Below are 21,022 nucleotides of genomic sequence, written 5' to 3'. Positions count from 1 at the left end.
TTTAGAAAGCTTCGCTCTTATACTATAACTATGGTGCGTCAAAGTGCGCTACTACCATCGCTCCACCTTATTTATATAAATATTTAAACCGCCATCGCTCCATTCCTTTGAAGCTCAACCATTCCAATCGCTCATGAAAAAATTATACGGGTTGATCATAATATCGGACACCAAATCCCCTCACTATATCGCTTGGCTCATATACCCTCCCAGCAACTCATACACCACTCTACCCTCCACGTATCTCAAGATGGCGGACCCAAGGCCACAGACCCCAATCCCAAGCTCAGACCCCGCCAAACCCCTACTCTACGATGAGGAATCACAAGAACCTATCCCCCTCCCCGTCCGCAGCGGCATCAAAACCAAACTCTCGGCCCGGGGCACCATTAAGCTGCTTCTCAGCCTCTCGACCATCGCCTTTTCTGTGTGCATTATCGCATGTGCCATCCGTCATAGCTGAGGCCACAGAGTTTACGTATTTAGTGAGAGTGAATGTGGATATTGTTCGGAGTGATATTTGTGTGTTGCGGGAACGGAGGTAATAGGTGCCGCGTGTGTGGGTGTTGCTTGGGTGGGGGGACTTATGTCATAAAAGTCGCATAGGAACAATATATAGTTGCTGAAGGCCGGAATTGGGGTGATTTTCGCTGCTATAGAGTGCTTTATGGCTTTCTCCAATACCAGTACATTTTGCACCTCCACCTATCCATCTGCAGTCTACACTTCACCCTCCCGCGTGCCTCTGCTTATCAATCCAGTCCGCATTTGAACCTTTCCCCCAATCTTCCCCATCACCGCGCCCCTCTCCCACAAATCACCTCTTATCCTCGAAATAAAACCTCCCAAGCCCCTCCCCCTCCGGACTCCCCATCGCCCTTCCCCCCGCCGGCTCTCCATCCCCCCCATCAAGCCTCCTCACAATCCTCTCCGCCTCCCGTCCCGCCCCCTCCTGACTCCCTGCCAAACTTAGCGTCCCCTCCCCCATCGCGCTCTCCACCCCACTTTCATCTCCATCACCCCTTTCCCCGGCCGCTGAGCCGCCTACTGACCCATTATCCTCGTTTCCGCGTCCGCCTCCTGCGCTCGTGGCGCTCGCGCTGCCGACGGTGGAGAGGACTCGTGGTCCTGGGTGGCGGAGGCCGGACATGCCGGTTAGTCGGCTAATGCGGTCGTCGCGCTCGGCGTCTTGGGCTGGGGGGTGGGTGCCGCGGTGGCCGTCTTTGATGGCTGTTGTGGAGAGGGTGGAGAGGGAGGTTGTTGTTGAGGTTGGTGTGCCACTGGGGGAGGGGTTAGCTGTAGACTGGGTGGAGGGGGATAATTTAGGGGACCTACGGCATGTCCGGTGTCGATGTCCCAGATGTGGGTGTGGGGGGTGAGACGAGGGCTGTTGGTGTTGGGGAGCGGGAGGCGAGGGACCTGGTGGTGGTGTCCATTTGGGAGGTGGCTTCTGTCATTGTTGCTGTTGTAGCTGTGTTGTTTTTTAGGGTTTGAGGATGTAGATGGTGATGTGAAAGGTGTGAGGTTGTTTCGTGATACTTTCGTGATAGTTGGTTGAGGGGACGATGGTGGATGTGGGGTTGTTGGTTTCTGATAATCCCTACTGGAGTCGTTCGACGGTTATTCTCCACAGGTGTTCTCTTTCGCGGCCGTGGTATCCAAAACCTTTAGTGATATTTATCCAAGCAATAAATATATATATTCACACAGCCAAGGTTAAAAGTCGAAGTTATATTTGTTTTCCTTTCCTTGTTGGTCGTTGTTGGTTGTTCGTGGGTTTCGTACCTGGCACCACCAGAATGTGGCGTGACGTACGCCAAGGTTATCATATTGGTGGATCCTTACCCCACAAACACGATGAAACCGCTCCGTCCCTCTCTTGTGGGGTAGAGAGGGCGGCAATCCAATCGAATTATGAGAATTTCAAAATTAGGAATAAAATAGTTGCTCACTAACTATAACTCCAAAACTCCGTCGTTATATCATTATATCGTTATATCGAAGCAGACATAGCTGAAAGTTTTGCGAAGTCTGCTTCGACTCCCATAACGCATTACATCCAGGAGGAGAACCATTTCATCTTATTCCAGTTCATCGTATCCCAATTCGGCTTATCCCAATTCATCTTCTCCCGCTGCCGATCAATAGCCACCCTTAGTACGACCTGCCGCTTTCTAACATCAACAGTGTTACGATGACCTTCGCCACAAACCTTTTCCATGGCCGGGTAGAAATTTTCACAGACATCCAATGCCTCTTGCCACTTTCCCTGCTCCATTAGCACCCAACTCAAAAGATCTACAGACTTGAGGAACTTTGCACTCGTCTTCCCCTGCTCCGCTATGCCCGAGTTAGACGTTAGAACCTTCAGTAACACCTCCATGTCGTAGTATCGTTTCTGCTCCCGCAAACATTCAGCCAGCTCATATAAAGCCCTTAGAGCCCATGTACTGAGATCACCGCTATCATGCCTGCAAAAGTTGTAGCATGTCCTAAACGACAGCTCAGCGTCTTTCAATTTCTGTTCTTTGACTTGAGGTTGTCCACGTGCTGCCTGTGCCATATAGACCTGCCCAAGCAGGGACAATAGGCCAACTTTTCGATTGTTATCAACATTAGATGGTGTCTTAATATCTTTGAGCCGCTTCCAGTACTCTAGTACCTCAATTTCTGATTCGCGAAGGAGTTCGTCGGCTTCTTTAGAGTTGCTAGTCGCAGCGTGCACAAGAGCAATTTTACCACGGCACCGCGTGATCATGTACGGGATGAGTTGCTCATAAGAATGACCCACAATTTCAAATCTCCCTAGTAGCTCCGCGGCTTTAGAAACTTCGTCTTGCGCTTCTTTGGGTTGAGGAGGCGATAATTCGCATAGTAGGGCTGCAATCTTGCACCTGAATCGGGCCTCTAATCTAATTGCTAAGCTCATAGGAGCTGAGCAGATATCTGGGCGTTCCAGGGTCAACCTGAGTAGTTCTATAGCCTTAGGTTTTCCATTGACTTTCTCCTCATAGCAGGATGCAAGAAAGACGGCGCCGTTAGATATATCTACTGGTCGCTGCAAGTCAGGTAGACTAGCTTCTAGGTATTCCATAGCTTCATCCTCACGAGATAGCACGCTGAAACTGTATGTACCAAGAAGAAGATGGAGGGGCGAACGTGATTGATGTTGTATAAGTGTAGAGCCATTGCTGCACTGAATGACAGAGTGGATATGTGGCAGCCAAGACTCTAGGGCGTGCCAGTTGTGTTTGTACATTAGTGGAATAGTCTCCTGTTCAATAAGCATCAGAGCGTTTGATTTTGAGGCGTCTTCCAGGCCCTCTTCAGACTGAAAAATCTGCACTACAGCTTGTATTAAGCTGTGCATACAGTACACAGCCTCGTCTGAACCTGAATCTCGGCTTTGCTTCTCCAAGAAAGAATATTGCATTAATGGCAATATTGCCTCGTCAAATTCAACTTCGCTCATCTCCTTGTCGCCTTGACAATGTTGGCGGAGGATTCTTTCTGGGATGTTGACGCGATGAAGCCAACAGGCAATGTTCAGCATCTCGAACCCCAACTTATGTTTGTGTTTGAGTGTTGTATATGAAACATTCAAGACCGTGAAGATTGTATGCTGATTCTCATGATACTGATGATGCGAGCCTAGATGCCTTGATAATAGCGAAGACTTTTGAGCACCGTTTTTAAGCATCGAGAGGTATTCCTTGACAGTTTTTCCCATCTGTCTAAGATACTTCGAAGCCTGTGTTAGTGCAAGAGGAATGCAGCTAAGTGTATCTGCCAGCATATCAAGATCCTCGGATGTTGAATTGTCAGGGGGCTGTGGCAGATATGACCTAATCAGCAGGCGAGCTTCTGAACTAGGGAGGATATCGACCTCAATAAGCTCCGCATTGACGATATATGCCGCCTCCTTTGTTATGGAGGTAATTATAATCTGACCCCCTAGATGGTTGTGTGGCATATAGTCGAGCATTGATCCTGTCTGTCCGTCGATTGGACGCTGGAGAACCGCCTCCGGGTCGTTTACATTGTCAAAAACAAATAGCCACTGGCCATTCTCAGGTTGCGAGAACCAAATGCGGACATCTCTCATCAGATTTTCTTTGCTTGAGACGGGTAGATGGAGAGTTTCTGCAATGTCAGAATACGCCTGAACGATTCTGGCCGTGTTAACTGCATCAATCCACCATACGTAACTAATCGGGTATTTCTTTCGGTACTGATAGCAGTATTCTAATGCAATCTGTGATTTTCTATTCGGGTAGTTAGGAACTCTGCTCATATTATTATAAGACGTAACATACCCTACGCCCCCAAGTCCTGCTACGACCGCCTTTTTTCCGGACTCAAGAGCCTTGGTAAGTTGTGCCAATTCTCCATCTCGCCCTACAAAATGCTGGGCCCTTGGAAGGAGAACGTTGAAATGCTGCTTGGGGACTGGCAACGGCGCCACGGGTTGTTGGACTTGAATATGTTAGATAATATGGCAGCAAATGCGAGCCTTAGTACACGGTTTACGTACACACAGTATTATTGAAGGTATCACCGATACTAAGCCGGCTGGTGCCATCGAGCTTAATGCTATCGTATGAATTACTCTTATGGCCGTGAATCTGCGACATTTTGATTTCAGATACTTTGCAATGCAGTCCACCGATGATAGCAGTCCATCTAATGGAAGATATGTACAGAGTAAATACGTACGGTCGCAAGGCTCTCGTGGAAATGAGGGAGGCGGGAAGTCATGGGAAGAGGGCATGCAGGATGCAAGGCATCACATTAGTCGCTCACCGAACACATATGTCTGCATGAGAGGCACCCACACCGTCATCCACCCATGCAAGCACACTAAAATAAAAATAAGCGCTGCTCTTTCAATGAGGTCCATCAATTATAAAAAATTCCTCAGTCAGCCAACTAGTTTGTAGATTGCGACCATAGAGAAAATGTTTCATTCTGATACGTTATGGTTAATGCAGAATTCCAGCGCATCAGTTATCCGAGGCTCTCCAAGCCTTGGTCCAAGGCGACTTCAAGGCCCTCGCAACTACGAAGGTATATGTTCCTGCCCAACTGTAAACCAAGACAGTTATTAAACAGGCCGCCTCATTTATGAAGCGGCTCAGTTCATTTACCGTTGGGTAGGAATAGGCAGATGGGGGGTTAACTTTAGCCGTCCTCCTTTTCTTTATCATCAGCCTCAGGTCTGCTCCTGCTGCTCATCAAACCTGGTGCCTCTTGTGAAAAGAACTTTTATTGCTTGTCTCCAATTTATCACTCTATAGGTTGTCTTTGAGGGTCTTATATGTTTTATATAAATAGCTCACAGCCTCGCAAATCCTAGATACCATCATGGCAGAACTTGCTGCGACTATCCTTGGAATCGCCGGAGTGGCTTCCGTGCTTCAGAACCTCCTTCAATGTTACAAGGACTTCACCAGGGCGCGCAACTTCCCCAAGGACCTAACAACTTTAATGCTCCAGGCTACGTTGCTTGACAACTCGACAAGAAGTTGGGCAGAAGCCGTGGGCCTAATGGACCGCTCCGGGGCGCCTTCAAACAAGTTTCTCATCGAGCGCCCCACGGAGAAGAATGCGAAGCTCGCAGCTCAAACGTTGACTCACATCCAAAAGCTCATGGACGATGCAAACGAAACTCTGAATGACTATCACTTTAGCGACGAACCTCTAGCATTTGAAAAAGTTGGAAGCAGTTTGGCAAAAGAGGAGGAGAATGAGAGCAGGCACCGGAAGCTGTTTCAAAAGCTGTCTAGAAGAGCAACTCGCACGAGCACATATGAGAGCTCCAATATGGTCCGCAGACGTGTATCGTGGTCAATGATTGATAAGGAAGGCCTTGAAAAGACACTGGCCGAGGTTACAATGTTGCTCGATCGTCTCAATACCGATTTCAAGCCGAAGGACCCCGAAACTCAGATGACGGTCTACCAATCATCACTCGAGAACCTTGGTGTTGAAAAGGAAGAAATGCAAATCATCGCTAGTATTGCAGTCGACAAAGTATCACGGGCAGTTACAGCATTTTCCATGAAGGGATATGCGACTCGTGCGACAGGTAGTACATTCGAACGAATCGTACTCAATAACCAGGCCGCGTTACACCAAGGTCATTTCGTGGCACCAGACTATGCCATTAGCGGAGAGGAACATTTGCTTTTGTCGAATAATTTGTTTGGGGTCATTGAAGCAAGGGATCAGACTCTGATTTGTATTGGAAACCAGTATGGCGGGAAGAGTCCAGTGGAAATGATTCATGAGAGAATGGTGGCTGCTATGGGTACATCATCTGCCATGAATGCCGCCTGGTCTCAATTTAAGAGCTCTCATGAGGCAGGATTGAAGATCGGAATGCTGGAGATCGAAAGTCAGAAATCTTAATTGTGGAGGGGATTTAGGCGAATACTGTATGTTAGATCGTACTCGAGAACCCGTGGGTGCCTTGTCTTTTACAAGGTGTCTTACTTTCCTGCACATGCAATTTCAATTTGGTCTTGGTAGAAACTGGATATATCCTCATCATGTGCGCCTCTTGAAGCATATGGGCTAACTAACAACCCTATGTTTCCGTAACAAACTAATCATACGCTATAATAACAGTCAAATACAATATGAACATCACCATACTTCCATGAGGTTGTTAAGCAGCCCATGGAAAGGTGTACCCAGCTGAACAATCCTTCCATCAAACAATATTCCGCCCTCCTTCGCACATTCCCCTCGACAATCTTCCGGGGCAGCAGGACCACCATGACCCTCCTTCGCACATTCTCCTCGACAATCTTCCGGGGCAGCAGGACCACCATGACTGCAGGTTGTTCGAGTACTGCTTGGCCTTGGCCTCGGCTTGGTCTTTCCCCGCTTGCGCTTATGCTGGATGTCGACGGCGCCCCAATCCGTGTCAACATCAATCTCATGAGTAGCTTCTGGTAGAGGTAAGGTGATGGGAATCGTGATTGTGCATTGTTCCTCTGGAAATTCGAACTCCTTCTGGTCCGCCTTGACCTCCATTTCACTGCGGTGATTGATTTTGAGGCCAAATTTGTGCTGCAACTTCCGCTGAACCACAATTTCGACAAACTCTGCAATAAATGTCTCATATTCGGAGAGGCCCACAGTTGTCTCAGTTGTGTACTCGTATGCCTGAAGCTGGGCTGTAGAGCTAACAAAGAAATTCTTTCCATGAAGCTGAGCAGAAGCTATTGGTGTAGCTCGCATGACTTCGACTGTGCCATGTGCTGGTAGTGCGATATCTCTGAAGACCATGGCGTCGCCGTCGGCAATGTCATAGTGTCTGTGAATGAGGCGGATGCTGATGGATTCTGGAACATTATGTCTAGCGAGCAGCTCTTGGAGATGTTCTAGATCGGCTGCATATTCCTGTGGGACATCGGCAACTTCTTGTATGGTAGGGAGAGAGTTGTATGTATCTGCTGAAACGAAGCCCTCCTGAATCAGCGCCATCGCCGGAGTGGGCCAGAGGAAAGATGAGACTTTGCGAGGTTCGTATTCTACAGAATATGTGCGCGGCTGCGGCTGCGACTGCGACTAATTAGTGCTCTCATAACTATTAGTGCCTTGCTGAGCCTCATTACATCTTCTGATATATGTATGTTACACTGCCAGCGCATGCATACGGGCAATATATAAGTAAGGCAAGATATAAGCAAGGCTTCATAAGTATATAACCCATATGCAGCCACGCTCCATGAGGCTGCAGCTCTCCATGTGATTAGGCCAGGGTAGCCGGTCCAAAGGAAGACCGGTCTACAACAATCACGAATGTGATATATGTGAGCGGGCGAAGACGAGGCTAAAGCGGGGTGAACCACTTGTGGCCATGTTAAAGGCGGAGTTAAGGAAATAAAAAAGGGCGTCCAATAAAAAAAGCTGAAACTGTTAGGGTTATTAAACAGCAAACAGAATATTATGTACTAGACAACATGCATAGGCTTTAATCCATTGGTGCGACGAGGCTGTGTCTGACAACAGGGATCCATCCTGCTTCACCGGTTGCCCAATCTCTCACCGGTTCGGATACACCAATCAGCCACCGATTCGTCGACGGCACGTCCCCCAAAAATGGAAACAGGATAGGGTTACATCTCAGCCTTGTCATGGGTAGCAAAAGACTGTAAAATGCTTGCTCTCCCACATCTCTGGGACGGCTCTCACTAGGACTAGTGAGAGCATCTGGTACAGCGCATCACAGCATCACAGCTATCACCGGATAGCATCACAGGATAGTCCCTTCCCCCTTCGGCAAGGCTCATAACACGGATCGGACCGACCGGGATTACTGCAGTCTTGGGCCTCTATACTCCCCCTCGCCCTCGCCCTCGCCCTCGCCCACGAATGAGAGATCCCAGGCAATCATATTCTAGCGCTATCCCCCCCCCCCATGAGGCTCTTCCATTTTGAGGCTCTTAAACAACTAGAGACGCGGGGGAGAGAAAGCGGAGCCAGCATCGCTTTTAGAGTTTTGATAGGTCGTACAGGCCCACTATCTCCAACGTCGGTCATCAACGTCGATACACCCTAGCGCCCCTATAGCAATGGGAAGTGCTTCATCAAAATTATCTCGTGACAACGGCAAGTTGCTGGTTCGTGACCGGGGTACTCTTATATCTCCGTCAGCTGCTACCGATAGCTCCGCATACGATTATGAATATATCCTCGACGACATTGACGGCTGTATCCATGCCGCTGTTGCAGGCTTCCTTGAGAAATTCTTCGACGGCAAATCATGGTCTCCAGCCACTCAAAAGGTCGTCTCGTCTGTGGACCTTGATGATTTCAAGACAAGCTCTTCAAAGATAGAATCGCCAATCGATTTGTGTCTATTGCTACACGAAGTGTTGAAACTGAATGAAAGGGGTGTGATATATTGTCCAGTTCAGACACCGCCTAGCAAGTCGCCATTACGTCCGAGTGGTGGCATTGCCTTGTTCAGCGCCATAACGGAGTCAGAACCACGAGCTGAAGTCGTTGGAGTATTCCGCCCCGGAGGAGCTTCAGATTACAAAGATGGCCTTTTTGAACTTTTTGGTCATGCTCGTGCAGTGTTTAGCAAACGACCAGATCGTTCTTTCGTCCATGGATTTTATCTCTTTGGGAATACCATGGAATGCTGGATGTTTGATAGATCTGGAGCCTACAGCTGCGAGCCGTTTAACACAACAGAGCATCCAGAACGCTTCCTTACAATCATGGATGCTTACGCTTCGATGAGCGACCAGGAATGGGGACGGAGCAACTTTATCAAGGAGGACAGTGAAGGCACCTACGTTTGTGTAGAGGATGAGAAAACAAAAGTACCAGGAAAGATGTACCTCCAGACCCCACCATTTTTCATCAGAGACGAAGAGGTCATTGCCAGGGGCAGCCTTTTGTGCCACAGAGGCAGGGAATCTCCTGATGCGCCATGGAATTTTGTGGTTAAGTATAAGTGGAAGCCGCCATGGCACGAACCAGAGGCAGAACAACTAAAAAGGGTCCGGGACAGGAATGTCTGGGGGGTTGTTCAATTCCATAGCTACAAAGTTATTGATAAAACTGAGGACCTGCGAAGAGACCTAATCTTTGGCCCACCACAACAGTTTAAGGATACAGAAGCTGTAGAACAGACTGCAGAATCAAACGAGACTAGTGCGGGGGCCGTCGGTGCGAAGGCTCTGCTTGAAACGTTTGAGGAAAACAGACCCAACCTCCCCAAGAGCCCTGGGTACCGCAGTACTGTATTCAGCTGCTTGATTATTTCGCCCCCTGGTACTTCAATCTTCGATTACGCCAATCTTCATCAGCTTTTAGAGGTCTTCCGCGATGCCATCAAGGCCCATCGATCTCTGTATCAAGATGGCGGCATACTCCACAGGGACATTGCAGCATCAAACATAATAATTGCTCCTCCCACAACTTCGGCAGAGTCGCCAAAGGGCATGCTTATTGATCTTGACACGGCCTGGGATATCTCTCGCGGTCCAACACCTCAAGGTTCTATGGTAGGAACTTCGCCTTTCATGGCTATCGGCGCTCTTGAAGCATACGTTCAGAATAACCCGCGTACTTACCGCCACGACCTCGAGTCCTTCTTCTACGTTTTCCTTTTCATCGCCATATGCCCACGCGAGGAAGACGGCACCAAAACCGAGGAACTGCCCGAGACAAGCCGGCTGTTGCAGTGGAGGCAGGACAAGCGACAGCAGGTGCGCAAGACCGCGGATATGGGCGAAAAGGGATTTGAGGCTGTCTTGGAGGAGTTTTCGCCGGAATTTGAGTGTTTGAAGGGGCTGGCAAGGATATTGAGGGGAATTCTGTTTCCATTGAAGGATGGTAAGATTTGGACTTGGACTGACATGTCCCCAGAAGGGACAAATAAGCTTTATGATGATATGACCGAGGCGTTTAAGGATGCACTTGTTTCTATTGTTGTTGATGCAGAGCCTCGATACCCAACGACAACTTCGATTACTGAAATAAAAGCGCCAGGGCTTAATCTCTTAGCGTGGTTGTGGCTCCCGAAGAGATAAACATTCTAGTTTAATATATCATTTACATAGGGGGGAGTTATCATTTCCATATATTATTTATTCCAAACCCGATGAGTAAATGAACGTGGTGCAATATAATCTAACCCTAACATACGGACCAGCTGACGAGTATGCTAAACGTCGCAATATCGCCTCACAGCTAAGTCCAAATAAACATGACTAACATTATTTTGCAGGTTAATATTCCTATTTCATGTCACATCAGTTACGCGCCAGAGTACGCGGCTACACACTCAACATCTACCACTTCACATTCTCCAACTCCTTCGCATCACTCTCTTCCCACGGGTACTCCTGCTCTGCCGCCTTAATCAACTCCTCATGCATCTTCGATCTCGGCTTGATCGAAATCCGATATGGCGCAGGGTGGCTGACCATGCCGGGCTCAAACTTGACCTCTGGCTCCACCACTTTACCATTCTCAACGAGCTTCCCGATGCTGAATACTGCAAGAGTTTGCGCGATGGTGATGAAGAGTGCGTTGTCAGCGACGTAGCGGCCAGGGCAGACGCGGCGGCCAAAGCCAAAGGTGATGCTACGTGGGTCAGGTTCTGCTTTGTGGGTTGGGGTATCGAGGAAGCGTTCAGGGCGGAAGGCCATAGGGTCGGCGTAAACAGCAGGATCGTGGGTGAACCACCTGTATTCTTGTTAGTGACAGGGTGCCTCGGGAATTTTATGAGCATGATACATACCAAGCGTTGGCAAATATTATGGCTCCCTTGGGAATCCTGTAATCCCGGCAGGTGTCCTCTGCGGAGCTGGCGTGGGGTAAGCCCATAGGCCCAATAGGATGCCAACGATGTGTCTCCTTCACAATTGCCATGATATATGGCAAATTATCACGGTCTGTGCTAATAGGAAGTCGGCCACTTCCGATGACACGGTCGAGCTCCTCTGCAGCTTTCTTCTGAACTTCAGGGAACACAGCAATGCCGAGGAAGAAGGTCATCAGCGCGGAAACAGTCTATGAGACAGTTAGCAATAGCCCAATTATCTTGGGTGTAGATGAGTTACTGTATCGGCTCCACCGGTGAACAGGGAGAGCGCCGACCACTTGTGTACAAACTCCATCTCTGCGTCGGTGCCAATATCCTCAATGGCCTGAGACAGGAAAGACGTCTTATGTCTCTTCTCACGCATTTGTTGCTTGACGAATTCGTACGGCTGGTCAACACATTGCTTTAATGTATCGGCCATTTGACGACCAGTGCCTTTGAATGCTGTGCCAGGAAATCCATCTGGGAGATATCTTACTTGTTTCTGTTAGAGGTACTATGTTTTTTTGTTTGTGCAAACTTACAGAAAGGCATGACGTCCACCATCCACTTGCCAGGAATTACAGCTTCAGCGAATCCCGCCATGGTTTCGCCAGCCAAGTCGACGAAGGGGTCTCGGCCATGGGATTCAGCTGTGTAGCCATACGTAGTCTTCAAAATAACGCTGCCGGCTTCTCTGTGTGTAGTAGTCAGATTTATGTTTAGATTTATGCAATGCTGGATATGGTGGAGGCCGTGCCGAGTAAGAACTTACCTTCGGATGTGATCAAACAGATCATTCGGGGAATCCAAAAGGTTGAGTAGAAAATGCGCAGACTCAACCTCCTGGACCCGATTGAACATTTTGAGGGAAGTATTAGTACTGGCAACCTTGGCGATATTCTTCCTATGGATCTTCCAGACGTCGTTATATTGGCTCATAGCTGTTGCATTTTTCCATCCGACACTAGTTACTGGGTTAGCATTATTAGAAGAACTATGACTAGACTAAGCATACATTTCACCACTGAAGATCTGACTAGGTCGCGAAGAGTGTATGGCCGCCCGGTCTCTCATGAGCTCAAAGGCAATTTCGAGGTCGTTAATGATGATCATGGTCTGCCCTAGGACTGTGACTGAGCTGATTGGGCCTGGCAGCACATAGCTTATTTTTAGCTATTGTCTCACTCTAACATTGCAAAACTGCCATAAAAGATACGCACCATAGAGGTCCTTGTGCTTGAGCCAGTGTAGCCATTCAGGCTCACCGGGTTTAGGCAGGTCACTGATATTCCCAAGAACTGGGAGGCCTTTAGGACCTGGAGGTAGTGATCGGCGATCACCATTACCTCGCAACAGTCGACTGATTACGTACAGAGCGAGGACACCACAGGCAACGGATACCGTGAGAGTAGGTGATATAATAGCCATCCTGACTTGAAATTTTGACTTCCAATCGCAGGTAATGAGAGAATGAGCAAGGAAAAAGCAAATGAGCGAGCGACCTTCGTATTATTGTACAGATACTTAGTAATGCCTTCAACGACATTATAAGTGGGTTAAAACACACACACACTGTTCAGAGCTATTGGGTAGCGTGAAATTACAGAAGGATAGAGATCCACAAAACCAACACGATCCTAGCATATCCCTTGCAAAGACACGGGTTGGTTTCAGTGTTCTCTTTAGCCGTTAACCATTATGCCAATCCCACGTGCCCAAGAACAAACTATTGGTTACCGAAGGAGCCTTTTCCAAAGGATCTTGTGCGCTAGAAATGCAAAGCTGGTGTGAAAGGGAATATTGTGAGCGATTTGGGGCAGCGATGTCGAGATAATGGCTGAAATAATCGACTCTTCCGATCGAAACGTATGACTACTTTCAACAATTGGGAAAAGGAGATATGATAGTCTTCTATACAACCTCTTCAGGGACATATCACATGTTATCCACGGAATTAATAGGAAGATCATATTATTTGTCGTGTTATGTGGCGGTGGGGGTTTACGGGGCGGTGATCGTGTGCGGCACGGCGCGGTGCCTCGGCGGTTTAGTAGGGGAAGTGGGGCCGTACCGGCCCGTGCACGCCATTTATTGCTCCTAATAGGCTGCAAGAAAACTACCAGCCAAAGCTCAGGTGTATTTGGGCCCGAAATTATGTGGCAAAGTTTCTTATTCCGATTGCCATTAATAGAGGCAAGTATTGACATTGACAGGAATACTTTGCGTCTCACGTTAGCTTTGTTTTGTTAAGGACTTAAAACTAGTGTTGAAAAAGCAACTATAGAATACTGAAATGGCCATGTAGGATTCGTCTCCCAGTTTTGAGATGCCGGATTGTCTTCTAACACCCCTGAGATCTACTGCCCTTTCCCTGTACTGTTGGTTACAGGCATAGCACGTATGCCTGCAACGAACTGTTCATGCCTGTAACCAACAGTTCGGCACTTCCCTCGGAACGCCCCTGAATGCATAGACCAGACTGAGCCCATATATCTATCAACTACCCTTGGCACATGTGAGCCGTTCTGTCATTGTTCTGCCATCCACAGTCGCATGCGAAATGTTGCTTCTTCGTGTCATATTACCATGGACAATCCTCTTGAGGGCTTGCTTCGCCCAGCAGGATCTCTTGAGTCAATTACCACAATGCGCGTTGCTATGCTTTGCGGCTGCTTTACCCACAACAACGTGCTCGGCCACTGACCTTGGGTGTCTTTGCGTCGACGCACCATTCATCAATACTGTCGCGGCTTGCAATGCTGGCAATTGCACCGTTGTTGAGAATCTGCGTGAGTGAACATACAGCCCTCATTGTTATCGATTATAAACATCGAACAGCATCTAACATTGTTGTACAGAGAGCACCAACCAGACTTATGCGGCATGTGGCGTCCCGATACGCAGTCAGGGCACGACAATAACTGGACTCGCCGGATCCTTTGGCGTTATGGCTTGGGTCATGGTCGTTTTGCGTCTGATTCATCGACACTTTTCTACACAAGCAAAGCTAGGCTGGGATGATTATTTAGTTGGTCTGGCTGGAGTATGAAGTTTTCTGTGTTCTCCTTTCTATCATACTGACTCTTTCCGACTTCTAGTTATCATCTATGGCTATGACAATTCCAGCCCTCCTTGGTTAGTAGCCTAAATATGAAACTAAATGAGCATTGGTTAATTGCGCGTCTAGCTGTTAAGGAAGGGTTTGGAACAGACATATGGGGTTTGACACCAACTCAGATTACCAATTGCCTTCGTGTAAGCCACAGCCTCAATCTATTATTCGATTGAAACTGACAATGAGGTAGTTTCTCTATCTGGCTTACCCCTTTTATATGACCACCGAGGCCTTCTGCCAGGTTTCCATCCTCGCCTTTTACCTCCGCTTTATGATGGACCAAAAGACCTTGCTCTTTGTCAAGGGTCTTATGGTATTTGTCACTGCCTTCGGAATCGCAAACACGTTCTGCATGATTTTCTCGGTCACGCCCATAAACTTCTTTTGGAATGGCTGGAAAGGCGAGATGGTTGCTACTAGTTCTATCGACATGAATCTATTCAGCTTCGTCCGTGGCGGCATTGAGATTGGTCTCGATCTGGTTATTCTGTGCCTTCCGCTGCCTATGCTTGCTAAACTTCACATGTCTTTGGAGAAGAAGATCCATATCATGTCTATGTTCTGCGTCGGCTTTGTGTAAGTCCACCTAATGACTATTTTATTGGCGGCTTGTCTTTCAGTCTCATGCTAACTGGCTTTTCTTCAGTATCACTGGTGTTAGCTGCGCCCGACTGCATGCCTTGGTCCAGTTTGCCAAAACCTCAAATCCAACCTGTATACCCCACCTCCCCCAATTGACTCCGTGGAGGATTGCTTACTATGGCCGCAGATGATAATACGCCTACTATCTATTGGTGCGCAATCGAGGCAGATCTCTTCATCATCGTTGCCTGTATGCCTTCTATACACGCAGTCTTTAGTAGAATGCGGTCATCCAGCGACACCGGCGACTCGACCGGATACGATCGCAGCGACAAAAGCTCATATTTCAATCGCTCCAAACGCTCAGAGAACTCTGGTAGCAACCAAAACTTTGGGGGGATTTCCAAGTCGACGGAAGTGAATGTTTATAGTACTGAACGGGCTGATGCGTCGGACGTGGAGTTGGTGGATCGACCGGCTTACTTGAAGGACTTTGATAGGAAAGCGCATGAATAATAAATGGCGCCTATTTTTTGCTCAACCCCAAAGCAGTCAGGCGGTAGTGCTTGGATTCAAACGAAAAGGCAATAAAAAAGGAATGCCTGGAACTCGGGATCGGGCACAGACAACTCAGTGATAGAGGAAGCACTGGTTTTGTTTTTGGGTCCTCTTAATGAGGTAGGAGGGGATATGTTGCCACTAGGAGCTAACCACTATTCCATCACTCTTCTATTTGCTTGTTTCGAGACAAGGGGGCTGAGATTCGGGATGTAGCCCTCATAGATACCCATTTGGTTTCAATCATAGCGTGATTGTAGGATTTTTAAGGAGAGTTTGCAGGGGTGTCCCCATTGCCAGTCAGCAGCGGTCTGTATAGGGGCAAGGAAGTCAGTGTGACTATGGGGTGGAGTGGTGAGATCACAACTCGGTGATAGCGCAGGCATACTGATGGGTCCAATGTACCATTTATGATGAGAAGAGAATGGTAGACTTGGCCAGAAATACACCTCCTGCGCCCAAATCAGGAAAGAAAAACTGCCTACCAAACCTGTCGAATCAATCTCTCAGCCAACCCCTCTAAAAATAGTTCCATGAAAGCTCTCTTCGTGACTAAGTAAAGCGATTAACTCATCCTTACTTAACTTAACAGCTCGCAATATAGAATATAGTGTACTATATTGCCTACAGTCCCCAATACAATCTGGGCCAATACAATAAACCAGCTGCCAACAGAGTGTGAGAATTCCACCCAACATATATCCCCCCATATTCAGACATTCCACCCAGGGCCAGAAGAGTAAGACAAGAAAAGCAAACCTCTCCCTCATAGCCCAGGCGTACCACCCTACTCTTGAACTATGCATCCGGGAACGTGCATGTAACCGAAGTAGCCCCTTTCTCACGCAGTATATAAGGAACGTTTTTGTTGGCGACCACCACGTGTCCCCGACACCCACTCTCACTTTGCCGGCGTCAGCACCTCATTACCATACTAAGTTTCCAGGGGAGGGACTCACGGGAACATGCGGCACACGCAGCCGGTGCTGAGACGAGCGGAATAGGCAGGGCGGCCGTCGCTGTATGTGTGTTTAGTTGCGTGTTGGGTGTAGAGGGGTAGGAAGGGGCGTACAGGGAAAGGTAGATGTCTTGGCAGTGGTTTTGCTGATCAGAGGCTGATGTAGTGTAGTTGACTGATTTGCCCTGATATTTGAAGGCTGAGTAGAATGTGATCTTGACAAAGGTTGGGAATTAGTGATGCGTCCCCCCTAAATGTGTTTATATCGACGTTACCTGTGCGGTTTGAGCCACCGCTGAGGTGGCAAGAGCAAGTGGGAGGAGCTGGGAAAGGAGAATTTTGACTCGGAGTGTGCCCTGTAGGCTAGATCAGTGATAGCTAAAGTAGTAGTTAGGAGGCTGCTTTGGAAAGGGCATAGAGGGGGTATGAGTACTATATAGTAGCAGCCTCTCTGATCCCTCAACGGGCAGCAAAATTAAAACCTAACTCGGCGCCATTTTCTCTCATAAGACGAAGAAATTCTCATATCCCAGAGCAGAAAGAAAGCCAGCCAGTCATACCAGGGGGTGTGCAGCAATAACTAAACTTAACGCAGCGCCACATTCTATCATAAAACCAAGATCCCCTATCCCAGAGCCGAAAAGTAAGACAGTTACACTTGCATCGCCCAAAAACCCTGCAATGTCCTGGCTACAGACACATAACGTGATATACGCGCGCGTTACACGTATTTCGGTTTAGCTATACCATCGTAATCTTTCAGAAACTCGCAGTGTACAGACGAATAACATAACGTTGGAAGGGCATTAAAAACGTAACATGCCCCGGTATTAGAGACAGTGGGTGTATATATTCGTCTTACACATATTTAAACCCAGCGAGTAGCAGCGCAAGTATAACAATAATTTTCATCGTAAAGAACCGTCTAGCCAACCGATCCTCAAAACCCCAGCCGAGTTGGGAGAGGTGTGGGAAACTGGGCGAGTAGGGGGCAGAGGGAAGGTGAGACAGGGCTGAGCTTGAAAACTCGTCGACTTATGAGTCTGATTCTTGACTTAGTGGGTCGAATCAGGATTATTGAGACTCAGCATGCCATGAATGAGTGTTGTGTAGTAGAAATATAAAATATATTCTATATGCAGTTGTAGAGCTCCATAATATCTTTTTACTTTCAAGTTCGGTGAATAAATAGATATGGTATAAAATAATATAATCTCTATGTAGTGGCAGGACTTGATCAGATCACATATTTTTTCATTTCAACTGCAATAAATAAATAAATTGATATAATATGATATGATATAAAATATAAATTCAACCCAAACACGCACCAATTCAACATCTATACAAGGCCCCCCCCAAAACACCCCCAAACTCCCCGCAACGCCCTCTAAACAAAACAAAAGAAAATATTGTAGCGAATGACTACAGCGCCCGTCCAATCCCCCCCTCACCCTCCTCTTCCTCATCCAAAAACCCAAGTCCCGAATCATACCTCCGTCTCTTCTTCTCCCCTCCAGCGCCAAGACTCCCACTTCTGCGTCTAGCAAGTTCCTTATCGAAGAGGCCTCCTTGTCTTACTACTCCCACCTTTGGTCCTTCTGGTACCCCACTGACCGCAACACCAGCCGCACCATCAACCCCCGCGTCAATATTAGCATCAAGACCCAACGCCCTCCTAACCCCCTCACTCCTCCCCTTAGCAGGCGTCCCCCCCTTCCCCATCTCCAGCACCCGTCTCAACTCCCCCCTAATCCTTTCCACCCCCTCCCTCCCCCTCATCTTCTCGCCCTCCACCACGATCTCCAATCCCCTAACCCTTCTCCCTAGGATGGCGATCGTCTCATGTGCCCCCCTAAGCGCAACATTCACGCGTCCCACTTCCTCTCGTAACTCCGACACGCGCGCGTCGCGGAGGGCGAGCGCTGCGCCGTGGTCTGTCTCCCGCTGTGTGGCGACGGCGCGGAGGGCGGACGTCTCTTCGGCGTGGGAGATTTCGCGCTCCGAGGCCGCGGTGACGAGGGCGGATGTCTCGGCTGCGTGGGTGGTAGCCAGCTCCTCTAGCTCAGCGCGTAGAGTGTCTGAAGCGATAATCGCGCACGAGAGCCGCGCATCCAGCTCGCGGATAAGGGAGTCATGTAACTCCGACTCCGCCGCCGCCTGCGCAGCTTGCTGCTCCGCGGCTGCTTGTATCGACGCCGCATTCTCCATTTCCTGGCGGATTCGCTCCTCTGCCTGCCCTTGGATGGTGGAGGCGTTGTTCATTTCCTGCTGGATGCGTGATTCCGCCGCGGCGTGGAGGGAGGAGAGTTGTTGTTTCGCCGATTCGATCGTAGCGGTGTGCTCAACATCCAGTCGGGAGATGAGGGTTTCCAGATTCGAGACCTCGGTGCGGTAACTTTCTAGCGCGGTGGTGAGTTTCCGCAACCCCGCGTCTTTGTCGCCGACTTCGCGCTCGAGGGTGCGGATTACTACGTCTGCGCTGGCGAGTTTCTCTTGTAGGCCTTGCATGGCTGAGACGCGCGCGGAGAGTTGGGAGCGGAGAGAGAGTTCTTGCTCGTGGTACTGGTCTATGTGGTCATCCTGGGTCTTTACACGGTCGACGAGTTGGCGGAGACGGGCGAGGAGCATGGAGAGGAGGGCGGTGTTGTCGAAGCCCTCTGGCTGCTCGCCGGGGAGGAGATACTCTAATTCCAGGCGGGCGGCGCGGAATTGGGAGTGCAAGGCTTGGATGATTTCTTCGGCGGAGGCGCCGGAGGGGGTGCTGGTGGTGGGGAAGAGGGCGTGGAGTTCGGTGGTTAGGGCTGTGAAGCGGTGTGTTGATTCGAGCTCCGAGGATTGGGCGAGGGCGAGGTGGGTGAGGATGCTGTCGAGGGCGAAGTCGAGGGATTCGTTGGGGCAGGCGTCGATGGGGGTTATGAAGGGGGCGAGTTTGGCGGAGAGGCGGTCGTGGGTTGTGTTGCTGAGCTCGAGTGTTTTGGTGAGAGAGGCGAGTTCGGATTGGAGTGTTTGGAGTTGTTGTTCTAGGAGTTGTTTGGAAGGGTCGGGTATGGAGGCTTGGACGCCGATGTTGTGGTTGACTGGCCCTTTGCTGGGGGTGTTGGGGACTGTTGCTGGTGGTGAAGGGAAGGAGCGGCGTAGGGGGGTGCTGATAATCATTTCGGTCATCCCGTCATCGAAGTCATTATCATAATCTTGCATGAAAGCATCCTCATCGTATGGGTCACGGGCGGCCATAGTCCAGTTGGGGTCATCCTGTCCAGAGACTTCTCTCTTCTCCAACTCTGCTTTGAGCTCAGCAACCTGTGCTTCGAGGTCGTGTACTCGAGCAGTCGGAGTCAGAGCTTCGCCGCCTAGTTGACTTGCAGTTTCTTGCTCTTCGCGTAGGTATTGTAGCTCGATATCCTTCTGGCGGAGGGCATGTTGTAGTCTTGATATCTCTCCCCGCTCAGCCTTCTTCTCTTGTTTCTTTTCCCATTCGATAGTGTTGATCTCCTCACTCAATCGGTTTCTTCGTATGCGTCTCTTGACCCTTCCATCAAGGACTTGACGGAGTGGTGCAAACTGCAGAGTGCCCGATAGCGGGGCATCATCTTGTGCAAGATTCCATTGGCTGGGGGCCGAGTGTCTTCGATTGCTTGACGGTGTGGAAATCGAGAAGTGGCGGTTGATGAAAGGCGTCAGGCCAGTAGCTGCTGCAATAGCAGGGCCTGGGTCAGAGAACCTGACACGCTTCTTCCTTCGCTGGGGAGTTGCTGGTGGAGTTTCGATTCCAAAGACGCGGTTGCTTCGGCGGGAAGCTCTGGAAGGAGAATCTTGTAGGAGATTCTGGTTTGAGCAGCTTCTCCGGACCCGTCTGAGAGCTATTGGGAGCTCATCATCGAAAGTTGAGCTCGAGGGAGCAGGACTGGGAAGGTCGTTCATTGTTGGACGGTGGTGGAGGCTAGTCGTATAAGTCTCTTGGTAAATATATATCACAAGTTTGCTGCTGTTAGTAGTCGAGTGTCGTAAATTATGCTGAAAAGAAATGCTTCATGGCAATGACCATGAACAAGAAGGAGGCACAAACAGATACACAAACAGAGACGCGATGGGAGGAGAGAGAAGAGAGAGAGAAGAGACGAGAGCAAGATAAGTCAAAACATTATAGTCACCGCGGTCCATAAATGGGCCCTGTATCAGGGTTCTTGGCCATAATAGGAAAGAAGTAAACACAAACTAGGGCCTTGAAAGGTGGTTCGGGATGAGAGCCTGCATATGGGGACGATTGGGTGAGACGCGCCGTGTTTGTGCATAGACGCGTCTGGGTTGGGATTTTGGATTGGACGGGATGGGGGCATGGCAACGGAGAGATCAGCCAAGTGCCGGGTTTGTTTACACTTGGCGGGTGATGAGTGAGTGCAGCTCAACAACTCCTAATTTACGGTGGTATATGAGCTGGGAGAGATTGATGATGCTTTAAACTACACTG

At 49.0% G+C, this 21,022-nt stretch overlaps 9 protein-coding genes across 9 annotated transcripts; 4 read left to right on the top strand and 5 right to left on the bottom strand.

Annotated features, from left to right (window-relative positions):
* Positions 1 to 250: 250 nt before the first annotated feature.
* Positions 251 to 489, top strand: VE01_08314 (uncharacterized protein; the record flags this gene model as incomplete). Its single annotated transcript, XM_018277740.1, has 2 exons — positions 251 to 427; positions 487 to 489. The coding sequence occupies 2 exons, from the start codon at positions 251 to 253 to the stop codon at positions 487 to 489; spliced, it is 180 nt and encodes a 59-aa protein (XP_018127310.1).
* Positions 490 to 627: 138 nt separating this feature from the next.
* On the bottom strand, positions 628 to 1,755 carry VE01_08313 (uncharacterized protein). The gene is made up of 2 exons (XM_018277739.2): positions 1,336 to 1,755; positions 628 to 1,280 (listed from the first exon to the last, which is right to left on the bottom strand). Exons 1-2 carry the CDS (start codon positions 1,455 to 1,457, stop codon positions 818 to 820), a joined length of 585 nt encoding a protein of 194 aa, XP_018127315.1. The 5' UTR covers positions 1,458 to 1,755; the 3' UTR covers positions 628 to 817.
* Positions 1,756 to 1,907: 152 nt separating this feature from the next.
* Positions 1,908 to 4,634, bottom strand: VE01_08312 (uncharacterized protein; the record flags this gene model as incomplete). Its single annotated transcript, XM_018277738.2, has 3 exons — positions 1,908 to 4,265; positions 4,317 to 4,476; positions 4,535 to 4,634. The coding sequence occupies 3 exons, from the start codon at positions 4,632 to 4,634 to the stop codon at positions 2,054 to 2,056; spliced, it is 2,472 nt and encodes an 823-aa protein (XP_018127316.1). The 3' UTR covers positions 1,908 to 2,053.
* A 730-nt stretch (positions 4,635 to 5,364) lies between these two features.
* On the top strand, positions 5,365 to 6,459 carry VE01_08311 (uncharacterized protein; the record flags this gene model as incomplete). Its single annotated transcript, XM_018277737.2, has 1 exon — positions 5,365 to 6,459. The coding sequence occupies one exon, from the start codon at positions 5,365 to 5,367 to the stop codon at positions 6,409 to 6,411; it is 1,047 nt and encodes a 348-aa protein (XP_018127313.1). The 3' UTR covers positions 6,412 to 6,459.
* Positions 6,460 to 6,648: 189 nt separating this feature from the next.
* On the bottom strand, positions 6,649 to 7,998 carry VE01_08310 (uncharacterized protein; the record flags this gene model as incomplete). The annotated part of the gene is made up of 2 exons (XM_018277736.2): positions 7,626 to 7,998; positions 6,649 to 7,572 (listed from the first exon to the last, which is right to left on the bottom strand). Exons 1-2 carry the CDS (start codon positions 7,659 to 7,661, stop codon positions 6,649 to 6,651), a joined length of 960 nt encoding a protein of 319 aa, XP_018127314.2. The 5' UTR covers positions 7,662 to 7,998.
* Positions 7,999 to 8,150: 152 nt separating this feature from the next.
* On the top strand, positions 8,151 to 10,609 carry VE01_08309 (uncharacterized protein). Its single transcript, XM_018277735.2, has one exon. It carries the CDS (start codon positions 8,586 to 8,588, stop codon positions 10,557 to 10,559), a length of 1,974 nt encoding a protein of 657 aa, XP_018127303.1. The 5' UTR covers positions 8,151 to 8,585; the 3' UTR covers positions 10,560 to 10,609.
* Positions 10,591 to 13,207, bottom strand: VE01_08308 (uncharacterized protein). The gene is made up of 7 exons (XM_018277734.2): positions 12,559 to 13,207; positions 12,354 to 12,486; positions 12,111 to 12,302; positions 11,881 to 12,032; positions 11,595 to 11,833; positions 11,273 to 11,544; positions 10,591 to 11,217 (listed from the first exon to the last, which is right to left on the bottom strand). The coding sequence occupies exons 1-7, from the start codon at positions 12,764 to 12,766 to the stop codon at positions 10,821 to 10,823; spliced, it is 1,593 nt and encodes a 530-aa protein (XP_018127302.1). The 5' UTR covers positions 12,767 to 13,207; the 3' UTR covers positions 10,591 to 10,820.
* Positions 13,208 to 13,591: 384 nt separating this feature from the next.
* On the top strand, positions 13,592 to 16,184 carry VE01_08307 (uncharacterized protein). The gene is made up of 8 exons (XM_018277733.2): positions 13,592 to 13,639; positions 13,694 to 14,127; positions 14,197 to 14,381; positions 14,437 to 14,473; positions 14,526 to 14,593; positions 14,644 to 15,029; positions 15,100 to 15,167; positions 15,223 to 16,184. Exons 2-8 carry the CDS (start codon positions 13,899 to 13,901, stop codon positions 15,549 to 15,551), a joined length of 1,302 nt encoding a protein of 433 aa, XP_018127294.1. The 5' UTR covers positions 13,592 to 13,639; positions 13,694 to 13,898; the 3' UTR covers positions 15,552 to 16,184.
* Positions 16,185 to 17,939: 1,755 nt separating this feature from the next.
* Positions 17,940 to 21,002, bottom strand: VE01_08306 (uncharacterized protein). Its single transcript, XM_018277732.2, has one exon. The coding sequence runs from the start codon at positions 20,473 to 20,475 to the stop codon at positions 17,977 to 17,979; it is 2,499 nt and encodes an 832-aa protein (XP_018127298.1). The 5' UTR covers positions 20,476 to 21,002; the 3' UTR covers positions 17,940 to 17,976.
* Between the last annotated feature and the right edge of the window lie 20 nt (positions 21,003 to 21,022).

The sequence above is a fragment of the Pseudogymnoascus verrucosus genome (assembly GCF_001662655.1).
Source record: "Pseudogymnoascus verrucosus strain UAMH 10579 unplaced genomic scaffold scaffold_47, whole genome shotgun sequence".
Lineage (NCBI taxonomy): Eukaryota > Fungi > Ascomycota > Leotiomycetes > Thelebolales > Thelebolaceae > Pseudogymnoascus > Pseudogymnoascus verrucosus.
Note: the sequence above shows the minus strand (reverse complement) of the source record. Positions and strands in the feature narration are given on the sequence as shown.

Bases quoted from the DNA above. Each gene is read 5' to 3' on its own strand.
- VE01_08313 (XM_018277739.2), bottom strand. From the start codon at position 1,457: ATGACAGAAGCCACCTCCCAAATGGACACCACCACCAGGTCCCTCGCC. The intron at 1,281-1,335 runs GTAGGTCCCCTA...CCCCTCCCCCAG, and splicing joins ACATCGACACCGGACATGCC to TGGCACACCAACCTCAACAA.
- VE01_08309 (XM_018277735.2), top strand. From the start codon at position 8,586: ATGGGAAGTGCTTCATCAAAATTATCTCGTGACAACGGCAAGTTGCTG.
- VE01_08308 (XM_018277734.2), bottom strand. From the start codon at position 12,766: ATGGCTATTATATCACCTACTCTCACGGTATCCGTTGCCTGTGGTGTC. The intron at 12,033-12,110 runs GTAAGTTCTTAC...TACTACACACAG, and splicing joins CTGTTTGATCACATCCGAAG to AGAAGCCGGCAGCGTTATTT. The intron at 11,834-11,880 runs GTAAGTTTGCAC...AACAGAAACAAG, and splicing joins GGTGGACGTCATGCCTTTCT to TAAGATATCTCCCAGATGGA.
- VE01_08307 (XM_018277733.2), top strand. From the start codon at position 13,899: ATGTTGCTTCTTCGTGTCATATTACCATGGACAATCCTCTTGAGGGCT. The intron at 14,382-14,436 runs GTATGAAGTTTT...TCCGACTTCTAG, and splicing joins ATTTAGTTGGTCTGGCTGGA to TTATCATCTATGGCTATGAC. The intron at 15,030-15,099 runs GTAAGTCCACCT...GCTTTTCTTCAG, and splicing joins ATGTTCTGCGTCGGCTTTGT to TATCACTGGTGTTAGCTGCG.
- VE01_08306 (XM_018277732.2), bottom strand. From the start codon at position 20,475: ATGAACGACCTTCCCAGTCCTGCTCCCTCGAGCTCAACTTTCGATGAT.